The sequence below is a fragment of the Chamaea fasciata genome, unplaced genomic scaffold, assembly GCF_029207755.1.
Source record: "Chamaea fasciata isolate MVZ Bird 193981 ecotype frontalis unplaced genomic scaffold, bChaFas1.0.hap1 SCAF_12, whole genome shotgun sequence".
In the NCBI taxonomy this organism is placed as follows: domain Eukaryota; kingdom Metazoa; phylum Chordata; class Aves; order Passeriformes; family Sylviidae; genus Chamaea; species Chamaea fasciata.
In genome coordinates, this window is record NW_027094097.1 from 18,386,890 (window position 1) to 18,402,166 (window position 15,277).

General features: G+C 41.8%; 1 protein-coding gene across 3 annotated transcripts in view; it reads left to right on the forward strand.

The window, feature by feature from the left end:
- Positions 1-15,277, forward strand: part of CHST8 (carbohydrate sulfotransferase 8) — a 181,286-nt gene that overhangs the window by 38,205 nt on the left and 127,804 nt on the right. For 2 of the 3 annotated variants that reach the window (XM_066194893.1, XM_066194894.1), the window contains one exon: positions 3,753-3,977. In XM_066194893.1, coding sequence (XP_066050990.1) covers positions 3,869-3,977 — 109 coding nt within the window. In that variant the 5' untranslated portion in view covers positions 3,753-3,868. Of the gene's footprint in view, positions 1-3,152; positions 3,326-3,752; positions 3,978-15,277 lie in introns of those variants that run through there. The other variant, XM_066194895.1, reaches the window with a different exon arrangement.

The window sequence follows — 15,277 nt, forward strand, 5'->3', positions numbered from 1 at the left end:
CGGCTCACAATTCATAGGAGTGCTGTGGTGATTGATAAATGTCTTTGAACTGGAAAGTGCTGATTGCTAATTACTATCCATGCACACTCACACTTGTGCTGCTTTGAAGTGCAGGGCAGTCACATACCATGGTAATGGGAAAGCTTAGGAAAACAGATATTGATACCTCGGAGTTTTATCCACCATAGGAATGTAATGTGGAAGAATAAATTAAAAATGAGACGTTTCAATTCATTATTGCACATTCTAATGGACCTCTTTCCATCTGTTTAATGGGTTCAGGGCAGCTCAAAACGGAGTTCAGATTGGAAGCTGCTTGCAACCTTATCTGCTTGCACTCTGGGTAATGCTGAGAATTATAAAAACATGTTATTGCCCATTGTGAGGAGCACAGTTAGAGTATGTGACCACAAAGTGCAAGTTGAAGGTTGTGGATTCATTCAGATTCTCCCCCCGAGATACTGGGACACTGGATGGGTCAATCCAGAGCTCCCACATGAAGTATCCCTCACATGCCAGAGGAAGCACTGCCTGATGGAGCTGTTAGGTCAAGCTGCACTTCGGTTTTTTGTAGGTTTCTTCCCTCATCCATCTTTAAAATTATATGATTGCAGTGTAAAGGGTATTTTCAAATGTTTCCTTAATGAGGATACTTTGTTCATTTATCAGTCAGTGCTCACTGCTTTCACAGTTCCTGTGCTCCTGTAACTCAAGGAGCAGCCTGGGAGGGCTTGGGAGGCACATGCTCAGCATCTATAAACCAGCCGCTGCCATTCACCACCTTTGCTCACAGAGGACATGTTAATTAAAGTCAACTGATTGGAAAAATAATTACAGGAGAATAGGGAGGGGGAAAGCTTAGACACATAATTTAAAGATCTCTGATGTTTGTGTGTTGTTGAGAGGTAGTAATTTCGTTAAGAGGAAAGAGGATCTCTATCCTCCTCGGACTCCTGTGCTCACTGCTTGCAGAAACATGCCATGGCTACAGGCGACAAGCAGCAATCTGTCTTTAGTTAGGCAAGTGTGTGTGGCCTTTTATTCTTTCAAATATATGCTATCACCTAGCTTTGTTAATGTTGTATCTTGAGGTGTCCTGAAGAGACTGTAATGTCTAACCTAAAAGGTTTTGTATTACTGGTCACAGTTATTCCATAGGATGTGGAATAATGTAAACACTCTAACTGTTAAAAGCTGCTATTTTAGTGTTTCTTGCACTAATTAAAACCTGGCTAGGGATCGTCTTTCTTGATGCTGCCTCAACTTCAAACAAAAAACATTTCAACAAATCAAATTCAGGGAAAATGCTTTCACATTTTAAGCTAATAATAATAATTGCTTTAGAAACCCATATTTGCTCAAGGGTATAATTCATTAAAAAAAGACCTCAGAATTCCACACTATGCAAATATAAACCCCTTGTTATTTGGGGGTGGATGTTTTTCAGCTATTCCCTGTCAGGTGATGATTCTGCATTTCTCACCAGCTCTGTGCCCCACCAGCTGGGGGCATTCCCAGCAGGGAGGGGCAGTGCCCAGGGCTGTGACACTGGGAGCCCCTCCAGCTCTGAACGGCCTTCCTGAAAAACCTTGGGCAAGGCACCTGCCTTGTGCCTGCTGTAGCTTCCTCCTCCCCATGGGCATGCAGAGAGCATAAATAGGTGACAAAAAGGAAATCCTGTGTGTTAGGAAACCAAATACAATCCTTAGAAAGCTCTGAGTGGGCAGATTTACAAAATGATGGTGTGAGTTTGGTATTGCACCAGCCTTGCCACCACTGGATTTGTTTGGAAGTGCCCATTTATCCAAACCCCTGCCTATGTAGCCAAACAAATGCTGCAGTGAACCAGAGAGAGGGTGGGTTGTGTGCCCTGTTTGCTCATAACAGCAGTGGCTGGAACTGGAGCACAGTTGCTTTGAAGGCTAATCTGACTCCCCCGGTGCTTTAGAGTTAGCATTTGGCATTTAAAGGTAAATGTATGTAGTAATTGCAAATGTCCATCCATACTAGATTCACAACAGGCACAGATGAACCTGCACAAAGACTTATAACAACTTGGCTTTGCTAGTGCTGAAAAACTTAGTGATATTCTCTTTTAGAAAGGTGTGAGAAATGTTTAAGGTGGGAAAAAAAAAAAAAAAAAGAATACACAATTACTGTCTGCCATAATTTAACAGAGAATAGAGCTGAATTTGCTTATGCATAGAGAGAACTTAGTGCTCTGCATTCATTTAAGATACAAGCATCCCCCAGTGTTCCTGGCCTGGAGCTCTGGCTGCTTTACACACTGAATATAGTTGCTACTAAATAATGTTAATAACCTTATCAGTCAGAGTCACAGAATGACTTCATCTTTCACACCTCATGTTCCTCTTTGATGCATTTTAGAAATTTAGAATGCCAGTACACTACAGAAAATCAAAAACTTGCTAAGGAAACCATGAAAAGCATACAAGTTGCCCCAACACCAAATATTCCAGGCACATTAAAAACATTTCTTTAAAGACTTTTCCTGACATAACTACTTTGAATCATTACCTCTCCACAGCCCATGCTTCCTGCAAACTGATGTTATACTGTCCTTCTGTATTTAAAATCCCCTTTGTAAATGAAGACCAGCTTCAAAAACTTTCCTTCAGAACAGGTCACATTTGCAGTAAAAAAATACGAGGAAAACGAAGTGATTGCCACCCCTGCAACCTGTTGCTGACCTCCAGCTGAGCCCTTGTGTTCAATAATTTGTTACTAAGAGATCCAGTTACATTTTGGGAACCAGTTCCACTGCCTGTGCTCCAATGCACCTTGTGTTACTGAGCATAGCTCTGTGGCAGAAGCATTCATTTTAATTAATGAAGACATGTGGCCCTGGTAATGGTTTTCCTCCCTGGTTCCCATTCCTTCCCTTTTTTCAGTTCTTGGTATCATGTGAGGACAGATGCTGGTTCCAGCAGGACTTTTCATGGGCTGGAAGCCTCAGGGCTGTGCTCAGTGAGGGGTTTAGAAAGACACACAACAGGCCCATGAGGGACCAGGGCTGCTCTGGGACGGCGCTGACAGCAAATGTCAGAACCAGCAGCGAGCATTTGCAGAACAGAGGCAGAACCTCTCTGGGAGCTCCCAGGGGAGGAGAGGCAGCCTCCTGTGCCCGTGGCTCCTGCACAGACTCCTGCTTCCTGCTCATTCACTTCCTTCGTGTTTGCTGCAAGCCAGGAAAAGGGAGTCCAAGCACTGTGACCAGGATTTCCCTTGGAAATCAGTTTGCCTGCAGAACTTCTTCAGTGGGTGACCGGTGGTGGTCGGTTTGAACGTGACTGTTCTTTCTGAGGTGAGGCAGCAGCTGCCAGTTCTGTGTTTGGCACGAAGGTGCAGCTTTCATGATTGCTCCCCACACATTATATCCCTTTACGGTTTTCATATTGTTTAATCAATGAGAAATAAAAATTAGAAGTGACGCATTCTAAGCAAACTATTGAGAGGGATTTCTCTGAAAATTGCAGTCATGGCATGGCCATTTTTCCCAAAATGCAGTTTTCAACCATATACTACATTGTCCTTTCTACATGTTAAAAAAGGACATAGAATTAAACTGATGAGACAGAAATAGACTGGATGATTGCAATTAACTCTACAAAAGAAATACTAGAGAAATCAGTTATTTGGTCTAAATGAGAACTGCAATCTACTAATCTGCATTGGAAAAATAAATGCCCTCTATGCTAAGTTTTAGGGGTTTGTTTTTTTGCTTCTTGTAGACATATTACACCAGACTTCCAGATGAGAGGACGAAGACTATGAGTGGAGAGTGCCCTGGAGATTGCATGCAGTTCTTTTCCTGGGTCAGAACTGGATTGATCTGAGAACAGTAATTATGAGGCTGACATGTATGTTCTCCTTCATCTTGCTGTTTGGAGCAGTTGGGCTCGTTGTCTTCATTCACCTGCAGGATCCAGAAGAAATAGTTCATCAGCAGACACCAGGTTAGCATTCCTGTTTCTATTTTAATCACCTGCCCCTTCGTGGTCAATATTTTGTACTTGTATTCTCAACGTGTTTCACATATTTCACAGATGATACCTCAAAAGAGACATGTCATTCTTAATGAAGGCTACCTTGAAAGTAATTATAAATTAAAAAAAAAAAAAAAAAAAAAAAGCATTTGCTGAAAAAACAGTTCCAAGAACCAGTTATTGGGGACCTTTGCCAATGTGCAGAGGGTCCACCTGGATGGAGTTAAGTTTCTGCTAACGTTGAGACCCCCTTTTGCTACCAACTCTATCACTATACATGTGAAAATGAGAGATTTCATCAAATGTTCTGTTCCTGGAAATGCACACCTCTGAATTTACATTTACTTGCATATGTATTCAGTGTGTCATGAGATGCAAAATAAGAGATGTATGAGTGAGTCACATCAGAAACTTTAAATACTTTAGGATGCATTCACTTGATTTACTTAATTAAGCCTTTCATAACTATTGTTCATATGGATACCATTTTCCTGCACTACTAAATTGAAACTGAAGAGCCACAAAGGCCAGAGAGATGTGAGAACAAGATACTTGTGGGCTGAAATAGTAGTTTCCTTTTAAAGGGAGGCACAAAAGATGTATGAAAAAACCCAAGATCTCTTGATTTACTTACAGTCCTTTTCTCTTTGACTGTGGCTGTAAGGAAGGCTGCTTTAGAGCCTAGACAAATGCCAGTGCAGTTACTCTTGTTCAGGATAATGCCGCTGTGTTCTGGGGTTCTGTCCTTATGTTTGCTCTTATACGCACTGAAATTGCCCCTTGACTAAACAAATGCTTCATAAAAAGTTTATTCATTTGACGTCTTCATTGTACAGTGAACACAACTGTGTCTATTTAAAATCATTGCTAACGTTTTTAAAGGAACTGAACTGTAACACAGAGAACTCCTAAATAATTGCATTAATTGCTAATTTCTGTGTCTAGGTTTGTTAAGTGCTTGTTTCCATGTCACTACACAATCTGTACTTTAATATGTTGTTTATTTAGTCCAACGGCACACACGCCAATTTTGAAAGCAGCCACTCAGTTGAAACTATAGAAGTAATGAATCTTCAGTGTTGTGAAAAGTAGGGAATTAACTAGTTCCTTCAGTGCTTTTTGCAATTTATTTTTGTATTCTTAGATGCAGAAGAGTTTATAGATTAAAAACAGAGGTACTGGCCATATTTGACTGAAACAGGCCAGTAGTTAAGTCATGGGGGAAGATGTATGGACAGCAAATGTAGGCGGTACTCTAATGCATCTAAGAATGTGTAACTTTGCATTGAAAAGTTAATTCTTTGCTCCTGAAAGAAAAAAGTTTTCTAGTGTGGTCTCAAAACCAGTGCAATTTCTTTTCCATTTTTTTCATTGTCAGTCTCTCATCTTGACCTGTTCTCTGCCATAAACCTCTTGAATGCTGACTACTGATTGTAGTAACTGGGAAGTGATTTTTGAGAGCAGTGTGAGTGGAGAAGGAGACACCCAAGCATATTTAAATGAAAGCAAGTTTGAACAGAGCTCCTAGCTGTGCCAGGGAAACTCACTCTGTAATGTGCTCGATTGCTGTGGATGCCTAAAACACAAACATGCCAATGATGCTGTTACTGCCAAAGGTGTGTAATCAATTCCTCAATGCTCACATTCAATTACTATTTATGTTAATAGGAACCAGACTGTACCCTTGAGTAAGAGGTGCTCAGTACAATTCCTTTTATTTCTGTTTGGCTGATTTTCATGTGTGTTAAGTGCTTTCAGCTCCCAGTGGACTGAGAAACTCCTCATTTCCACTGCTTGTGAAAATGATACCAGTTATCAGTAAAACACCTAGTGGGTGACTTAAAGAACATAGGAAAAAGTATCTATTTATTTCATTTAAAAAAAAAAAAAATAACAGGTTGGCGTATTTCCTTCCTAGAGAGTCTGCTGTGAAAATCTGTCAATCACAGACAGCGTTTTTGGTGTGCTGAGGAGGATCCTTCCCTTTCTCTGCTCAGAGTGTTTGTCCAAAAAAGGGCCTGGCTCTAATGGAGATGGGATATTGCTATAATTTGCTTGCCTGATTGCTCTCTCGAGAGAATTGAACAAATGCACGTATCATTAAGCTACTTAGGACAACAGATTCTGCATGGAAAAGCTTTACTGGATTAGCCTTTGCTTTTGTATTTGTGTAGTAAAACACATTTGCCAGACACTGGAATCTCATCAGCAGGGCTGGAGAGAAGTTGATAACACTCATTTTCCACTGAAAAGTAGCATAGGAGCCTTTGCATTGTCCAAAAGGACTTTTTTTGTTGATAGTTCAATCATCTTTAATTTAGGATAGAACAACTTATGAAACAAGATTAATAAAAATACTTTGGTACTTCAGTTTTAGCTGTCTGTTTCAGAAATTGTTCTTGATTTTTTTAGTCCTAGCAAGCATGACAGTGAGACCTTGATGTACTACTTAAACCAGTATAAAATCCACAGTCATAAAACTTTAAGTAATGCTTACATTCCTTTCACTGAGCAAAGTACTCCTGACAGTAGCTGTTTGTGTTGATTTGTTACTATTCATTTATTCTTTCCCTGTGCTTCACATTGCTACCTAATTGTGATGCTGTAGTGAGAAAGCAATATCAAAGTAATTTTCCACAACATTAGTTACAATTTTCTTCTGATCTTTCAAGTGAAAAAATCCCATCCTGTTGGCTTCTGTGAGCACATAAACCTTGATTACATTTATCTGTTGGAAACCAATGCTTACGAAGTACACGTGCCCGGGATAGAGGGTGTAGGGCCTTTTTTGCTGATTGACAAACATGCTGTCTGTGTAGTTTTATTCCTATAACACACATCACTCTGAGCTGATATTTAAGACAGACAGCCATTTGGGGTGGGCAGAACAGATTTCCCAAAGCAATATATTAAATACAGTAGATATTCCTGTGGTCATTAAAGAGACAATAACTTCACTTAGGACAGTTGTTTTCTTGGTATGTGTGAAGAGTGTTCTTACTAGGGGAAACTCAGGATAAAATCTGAGAAGCAGTATGAGTGATAGTCATACCCCACGGAGGAACACAATGTTATTGTAATAATTCTCCCTGTGTAATTATACATGCCCCCTGCACATGCATCAGAGCACAAATACAGGCTGGGCAGGGAGTGGATTGAGAGCAGGTGAAGGACTTGGGGACATGGTGACTGAGAAGCTCAACATGACCTGCACGTGTGCACTGGCAACCCAGGAAGCCAGCCCTGTCCTGGGCTGCACATCAGTGTTGGCAGCATGTCAAGGAAGGTGATTCTGCCCCCCTGCCCCACTCAGGTGAGACCCCACCTGCAGAGCTGCTTGCTCCACAGGAAGGACATGGGGACAGTCCAGAGGAGGCCACGGAGATGCTCCAAGGGCTGGAGCCCCTCTGGAGCCAGGCTGGGAGAACTGGGGTTGCTCACCTGGAGAAGAGAAATCTCCAGGGAGAGCTCAGAGCCCCTTCTTGTGCCTAAAGCAGCTCCATGAGAGCTGAAGAGGGACTTGGGACAATGGCCTGGGACAAAGGGACAAGAAGGGGTGACTTCAAACTGAAAGAGGATGGATTTGGATCAGATGCAAGGAAGAAATTCTTTCCTGTGAGGCACTGGCACAGGTTGCTCAGAGAATCTGTGGATGCTCCATCCCTGGAAGTATTCAAGGCCGGAACAGATGAGGCTTTGAACAACCTGAACCAGTGCAAGGTGTCCCCAGCCCAGGGCAGTGGAGTTGGAACTGGTTGATCTTCAAGGTTCCCTTCCACCTCAAACCGTTTTACAACTCTATGATTTCATGATATAAAATTTGCCTTCTGCAATAAGCATACCATTATTCTTAAATAGACACACCAAAGGATTTGTTCCAAGTCAAGCACATTTGCACATGGTGCACAAGAAAAGTCTAATACATATATCCCCATCCTAATGCTAATGCATAAATCTGTGAAAAGATATTAAACATGAAAAAGAAACTTTACAGTAACAAAATATTTAGCCACTCTACCACTGTGTTGGTCCTGGAACTGATGCCAGTTTGGGGTTTGCCTTTTTTCTTTAATATATTCTCTGTATTCTTTGTACATATATTTGTAGCTCTGTAGCCTATTGTACTAGTAGCTAGTTGTCCCAGTAATTTTCCATGGCCTTTCCCTAGGCAGAAAGACAAAACAAATTGCAGAGCTCCAAGCCCCAGGAGGTGCAGGGCCCCTGTGCTATCTTGGTTCTTCCTGGGAACCAAGGCTGAGAACAACTCATGGAGATCCATTCTCATGGACAAAGTACAGCCAATGCTGAGGTGGGGACTCCAGAGGAGGGGCTTGACCTTGCATCATCATTTGTCCTCCTAATTGGTGCTTTTTATCATTTATGCTAATGTCCTAAAACCTATAAATATGTACTCATCCCTGTGGGGGTGGGCTTTTGTGGACGCCTTTCCACAACTGCTCCTGAAGGCCTTCAAATACAGATCCTCTTTTACATTACCTCCTTACTAAAATTATCTCGAGTTTCCTTTCCAGGTTGGGAAAAGGGCAACAGAACCACAAAAGAGAAAGGTGCAGTCCAGCCTGTGGTAACAGGAGGCTTCTTCAGCTTAGAGTGTGTTCCCTCTGTGTCAGGGTGTGCAGTGAGGGGGCCAGCAGGGCTAACGAGCCCTTCCCTGGCTTGGCCACGGCCACAGCAGCTCCTGAGAGCCCTGAGAACATGGGATGTGGGAGCTGCATTTGGAGGGTACAGGAGAGAGCAACCTGGACCAAAACAACACTGAGAGAAGAGTCAAGGGGCACAGCATGTCCTGACAGATCTCAGGTAGATTTTGAGCACCACATAAACTTCTGGGCCACGGAGCAGCCAGTCCATGGGCTGGAGACAGGACTGTGGTCATGAGCAGCAGGTGGTTGGGTGAGGTCCTGAGCACCAGGCAGGAGCTTCCACGTGGCGCCAGGGACAGAGTGGATAGCTATACTGCAATCCCCATAGCTGGACAGTGTATTGAGACTGGGTGCTCTATGGACTGTAGTCAGAAGAGACAGGGTATTTTAAAATGCCATAGACTTTTCTAATAGGAGATTTTGGCACATAAAAACTAGAGAAAGTATTAGTAATCTTCTACATAAGCCTGTGGGGGAATAAAAGATATTGCATTTTTGCCATATAGTTACTGAATTCACAAACCTGGAAGAGTTTTCAGTTAGAACTTTTAAGGTGAATATATATGGTCACATGCTCTTCTGGGAGCTGAAAAAAAGGTAGAAAATACATCTCAAAGGATCCATATTGTAAAAGCTCCTAAAGGGTGAAAACACAGAATAGTTTTGCACTCTGACTGTATCAGAATTTGAAAGTCAAATATAAATATAACCAAGCCTGAAACTCATCTGACTGAGATTTTGCAGTGATTGCCATCTTACTTCATTGACCAGTTTCTAACATTACTCTATCATCCTCTTGATTTTCTGCTTTACTGAGGGTGTGATGGGGAGGAGAGGGAGGAAGGAGAGATGCAGGGAAGGGCTGGCACAGGGATGCTGCTGTCCCTGACACATAAGGAAGACACAGCAAATATTGCAGCAGCCTTGGAGCAAATACCAGTACTACAGCTATGCTGAAAGTTACTTATTCACAGCACACACACCTTGTTACTCACAAACTACACTCCTATGCACATCTCCATGCTCACTGTACATTTCCATAACCTGTCCCAGTGCACAGCGCACTGTTTGTTTGCCAGAATGGAAACTTCCTATAAATACAGTTGCAAATGAACTAACATTGTATAATTTCAGAAGGAATTTTCCTGCCACTTGCAACTTACTGCTCTTTATAAGACAGAAGCCATTTAGTCTGCTTCTCAACTGACAGTACCAGCAGAAGTGATGAGCAAAGAATCTGGTGACTGTAGCAGAGGTGGTTTGCTGGTGCTCTTTTTAGCATCTGTTACATGTGTGAGGGTAGTTCTGCCAACTCAGGAGTGGCTGAACCTTCTACAGTCACATACTCTGAGTCTTCTTAAACTGAACTTCCCCAAACAAAGAACTGGAGACTGGCTCACAATGGTCTATAGTTATTGGGACTAAAAGAGAAATATCTATTTCCTTCTCTGCCAAGGCAAGGCACTTAGTGGGGTCTTATGATATTCCCTTTTCTGCTGCTTGAAATGGTTGTGGTTTAGACTGTGAATGTGAACCTGGTTGTTTTTCACATTGGAAAGAAGTGCTAGTGATGACTTCATCAGCCTACTACTGTAAGGGATCAAAATCTGGCCAGATGGTTTCGAAGGAAACCCTACACCACACTGCCAGTGCAAATCTGCTCGAAAGAAATGTGGTCTAGTGTAGAAAGCAATCACGAATAAGCTGTTTTATCACCAGTGTACTATACAGAGATTGTCTCTTACAACCTTCTCCCTACTGTCATCACTATGCCATATTCTTGGCAGTCTTATAAAAAATGCAGCATTTATTTATTACATGGTATTGAGAAGGTACCACTCTCCTCTCCTCTCCTCTCCTCTCCTCTCCTCTCCTCTCCTCTCCTCTCCTCTCCTCTCCTCTCCTCTCCTCTCCTCTCCTCTCCTCTCCTCTCCTCTCCTCTCCTCTCCTCTCCTCTCCTCTCCTCTCCTCTCCTCTCCTCTCCTCTCCTCTCCTCTCCTCTCCTCTCCTCTCCTCTCCTCTCCTCTCCTCTCCTCTCCTCTCCTCTCCTCTCCTCTCCTCTCCTCCCGTTTTATTTCTGTTAACATTCTTGAGCCTAAAGCCTAGTAAAGCAATTACAGCTCTTATGCTACAGCATGGCAGACCAGCATTTATTTGACAGTATTTCCTGCCAACCATTAGCACATTTTTCACAGGAGTCACAGCACTGAGGTGTTAAGGCTGTGGAACTGGATCCAAAGCTGCTGTGATATGTTCCTGTCTTGCCCTGCTGCTCATAGATTGTGCTGTATTGTGTTACATCAAGCAATTCACCCATTCAGTGTTTCCATTTCCTCTTATAAAGGGAATTCTCTGCAGAGGATTCAAGGTACCTGAGGACTTTCAGATACCACGACAAGAGACCAAACCATATTAACGGTGATATTATCACCAAATCCAGTGCACTACCAGCAGCAGTTACAATCCCACATACACATCAGATGACTGAACCAGATCCACTGCCCATTTATTTGATGGCATAAGGACCATGTCACCTAATCCCAAATGTATTTATCAGCATAAAACCAGAGTGATGTAGTGCTGACTCACTCCTTTAGGGCAGCTTTCCACAAATTTCCCTCTCCTCTCTCTTTCTGTGAGCATTTCTTCTCTGACAAAAAAAAAAAAAAAAAAGGTTTGATATTTCCTTTAAAGCTTTGTTTTAAAAACTGTCAGAGGTTGACACTTTGTTGTTGTGTTTGGCAAAATAAAAAGTGACCTGCCATCTCTGAGCTGCATTCATTTATGGTGCTTGGCAGCATATCATGGGCAAACCTCAGCTGCAGTGTGTCAGAGGACTCTCAGAATGTCAGCTTTCTGAAAGGATATTCCCAGGGAGTGAGCCTGGATGCATCTAAGATTCCCCTGGAAATTTGCAGAAGCATTACAAAAATGTGCAAAAGTTGATCAGCAGACTTTCATTTCACCTCAAAACATTTATTCTAAATATAAGACTGTATTTAATTTTCCATAGAAAATGTGTCTGCACTAGAAAGCCTCCTTCCATATGTCAGCTATCATTCAATTTGCATGATTTTTAAAACATAGTAACATATTGAGGAGCTTAAGTCAGTTTAAAATACTTCCTGGATTTTCTGCAGTTTATGCCATTTTAAACATGTTTTATTATATATGTTTCCATTTCTGAAAGTTATTAATATTCTCTTAAAAGCTTAACCAAAACTTCCTCTCTCCAGCAATATCATCCTTTTTCATTTAGTAAACATTAATTTTCCTTTCATGATCCTAGTGGAGCTTGAAATTAAAGGTGGCTTTCTTCCCTATTATGGCTTTCTTTGTGTGTCAGCATCAAAACTGCCAGTTTACTGCTTTAGTACAAGTCAAGAGAGCGAAAAACCCAAAGTAACTGATCTTGTGTAGGCCCTACACAAGATCAACACCTTGGGGATATCTTTATGATTTTCTCCAAACAAACAATCTATCTATTTTTGAAAATAAATGACTGGTTTGAGATCTGTCACCACTTGATATACACAAGGTGGTTTAAGTTAACTGATTTAAATCTTGTTCTGTATAGGCCCTCTCCTGTAAGACGCTATCTCAGAGCAATAGTGCAAGAAAGCACTTCCATATCAACTGAGTGGCTCAGCTGCTAACTCTGCTCCAATGCCTCAAGGGTCTGAATATTCTGCAACTTGTGAAATTCAGTCCCATCTTTGTCACTTTTTGGTCTCAGCCACTTCAGAAGGTCTACGTGGTGATTAAGGGTCAAAATGCTCCTGCCAGGCCCTTCCTGTACTGCCACTTCTGCACTTCAGGGCAATTCAGAGATGCTCTTTCCCTCTTTTCTTTAGAATCTATCCATACCTACAGAAATGGAGTCTTATGGATCTTCTGTTCCTGTGCTTGGTTGGAAACCACACATTTTCTCACACAGCTCTTGACAGGGACTGTATGTCTGATGTTTTGCTCTTTGTGGCACACGTTAGACGACAAATCTGTGTTTGCAGACTTTGGGTACCCTAAATGATGGAAGAAAAACCCGCTGTGACACAGAGTGTGGGCACACAGTTACACGGGCCCGGGAGAAGGCAGGGACATCAAGTCCCTTTATGAAGCAGTTGGTACCGAACAGCCTCAGGAGGCAAAAAAGGCAGGGTTTGAATGAAATTCCTCATCCTTCAAGAAGGTACTGGTGCTCTAGTGCCCTGTTCCTGTTGTAATTCATTTACCTTTCTCCTTCCATCTGGCAGTGCTGAGCTTCCTGTAATGATGGCACAGATAATGCTTGGGACAAACAAAGGTGTATTGGCTTTGGAATTACTTTAGGCTCGAATTTACAAGAGTCTTTGGATTGCCTGCACCCACTGCAGTAAGAGTGGCTGATACAGAAGCAGAGGACACACACAAGTCCTTGTTGTGGCCAGGAGGACAGAAAGCACAAGCCTAAACTGAGGAAACTGGTCACTTGCCTTGTGGCTACTTGGGAGGGGTGGGAAGGGAGACTCCTTTTCTCAAGCTGTAGGTAGTGCACAAGGGCCAAGGTCCTACATACCAGCTTCCAGCTTGTTGCGTTTTTTTCCTTGACTCATTTGGCTTGACTTCATTTGTTAATGAAATCCTGCACAACTTAATACCCCTAAGTCAAACCACGGGAGAAATAACAGACAGCAATCACTGCCTCTCTGTGTGAATGGAATGCAGCTTTAATTGGGCCCTCCTAATTGTGTGTGCAGCTGCTCAGGAAAACATGATGATGCTTAGCTCATACAGGAAAACCAACTCAGCTCACTATTCCACTGTAAACAAATGAGAAGGTGTGTATTCAAATGGTCACAAAAGTAAATATTCCCACCTGCAGGTAGGGACCAGGAATTTTATGCCATAGCAAAGCAATTCTGCACTCATTGAGACTTTATTGTAGTTCACTGTTATTGTTTAAAGCTCATCTTGAAGACTGTGTGGAGAACTTAAACAGAGCTGGGATACCATTCACATGCTCAAAACAAACATCAGCACCGCAGACACCGGGTTCACTTGGATACTGTGAACAGCCAAAACCAACAGTGGAAACAAATCCTCTGCTTTTCTCTGAGCTGTTAAATTGAAACCTGCCCCTCCCCTTCATTCAGCTCAAGCGGTGCTATTTCCTTGTAAACAGGAGGCATCCTTAAATCACTACGTAATTAAAGTTCCCATTATTCTGCATTTATGACTGCTCATTCTTCTGCTAGTGAAGGGAATTAAGTTGCTCAAGAATGTACCAAGTCAGGTGTTATTTAACACCTCTGCACTGGTGGTGTCGGTGTTCAGTGCTGCACGTTAAACCAGCCACATCCCTGCATGGTCCAGTGCTGTACCCACCAATACCTGCTGAAAGCTGCTTGGCATGATTTATATTTTGTAGGAAAAAAAACCCAAAATGAACCTTACCAAACCATTATAACAACAGTGTTAAGAACAAAAGGCATATGATATCTCTCATATCTCTCCTACCTAAAGGGAAGAGGAACAGGAAAAAAAAGAAGTGCGTGCAGCAGAAGAATGGTGGGCAAGGAGGTCTGAGAAACCTCAGTTGAGACTACTTCCTTTTCTGTTCTTCACATTTGAAATTATCTAATAAAAAGGAGCTTTGTGGGGTTTTTGTCGGAAAACATGCAGGGAGACTAGTTATGCTAGATACTTTACTTTTTTTAAAAAGGAAAAAAAGAATATTATTAAAAGGAAAATTTTTAATTAAGTGAGAATATAACATAAAATTTACTGCAGTTTTGTGACGCATGTTAATAGGAAATGGGTCCAGGATCAGAGTGACTGAAGTTCCCAGGGTGCAACAATGGAGACAAGGGAAGTAGGAAGGAAAATGTACATTTTTAACAGTTACCTTACAGTAGTTAACACACTTAGAAAGAACACCTGGCATTTTTAAAGCACTAAATATTTCTAAGGAACAGTAATGATATAATTATACTATACTTCTATATACAAATCTTTGGAACATAATACATTCTTAACGTCTACACGTTTGCACACCGTATTTTGCCTCTTGCTTATTTTCAGAGATCAAATTATATATTCAATATATTCTGATTATTCTCTGCCTTTTCCTCTAAAGGCAGTGGCTTCACTTCTTAATTGCGACCCAGTGGAGGTAAGTTCACCACAACATAATTTAATGAACTATGGAAGAGTTACCTCTTTCTGCATGAGGTATCAAGCTGCATGTCAGAGAAAGAGTATCTCCTAGGTGATGTTTCAGTAGATAATAATTAAGTAAGACATTTCCTACCATAATACCACCCACACACAAATGCAGCCCTTCCCCCCAAATTGGACAATACATTAAGTGAGTTAATAAGCCAAGGACACCATTCCTAAAAGAAATTCAGTCCCACAATTTCTTTCCTCCATGAAATCACAGATTAGAAATCAGAAACCTACAGTACAGACAAGGAAATTTTCCTGGTTTTCCCCTTCAGCTTCAAAGGCAGAAATATACTTGATTTACCCTTCACATCAGTCTTGGATGTGCCATCATCAGAGTCCCTTCCAGGTGTGGAGGCTTTCCTTTTTGCCCTGAATGATCCTGAGCAGATCAGCAGCAGC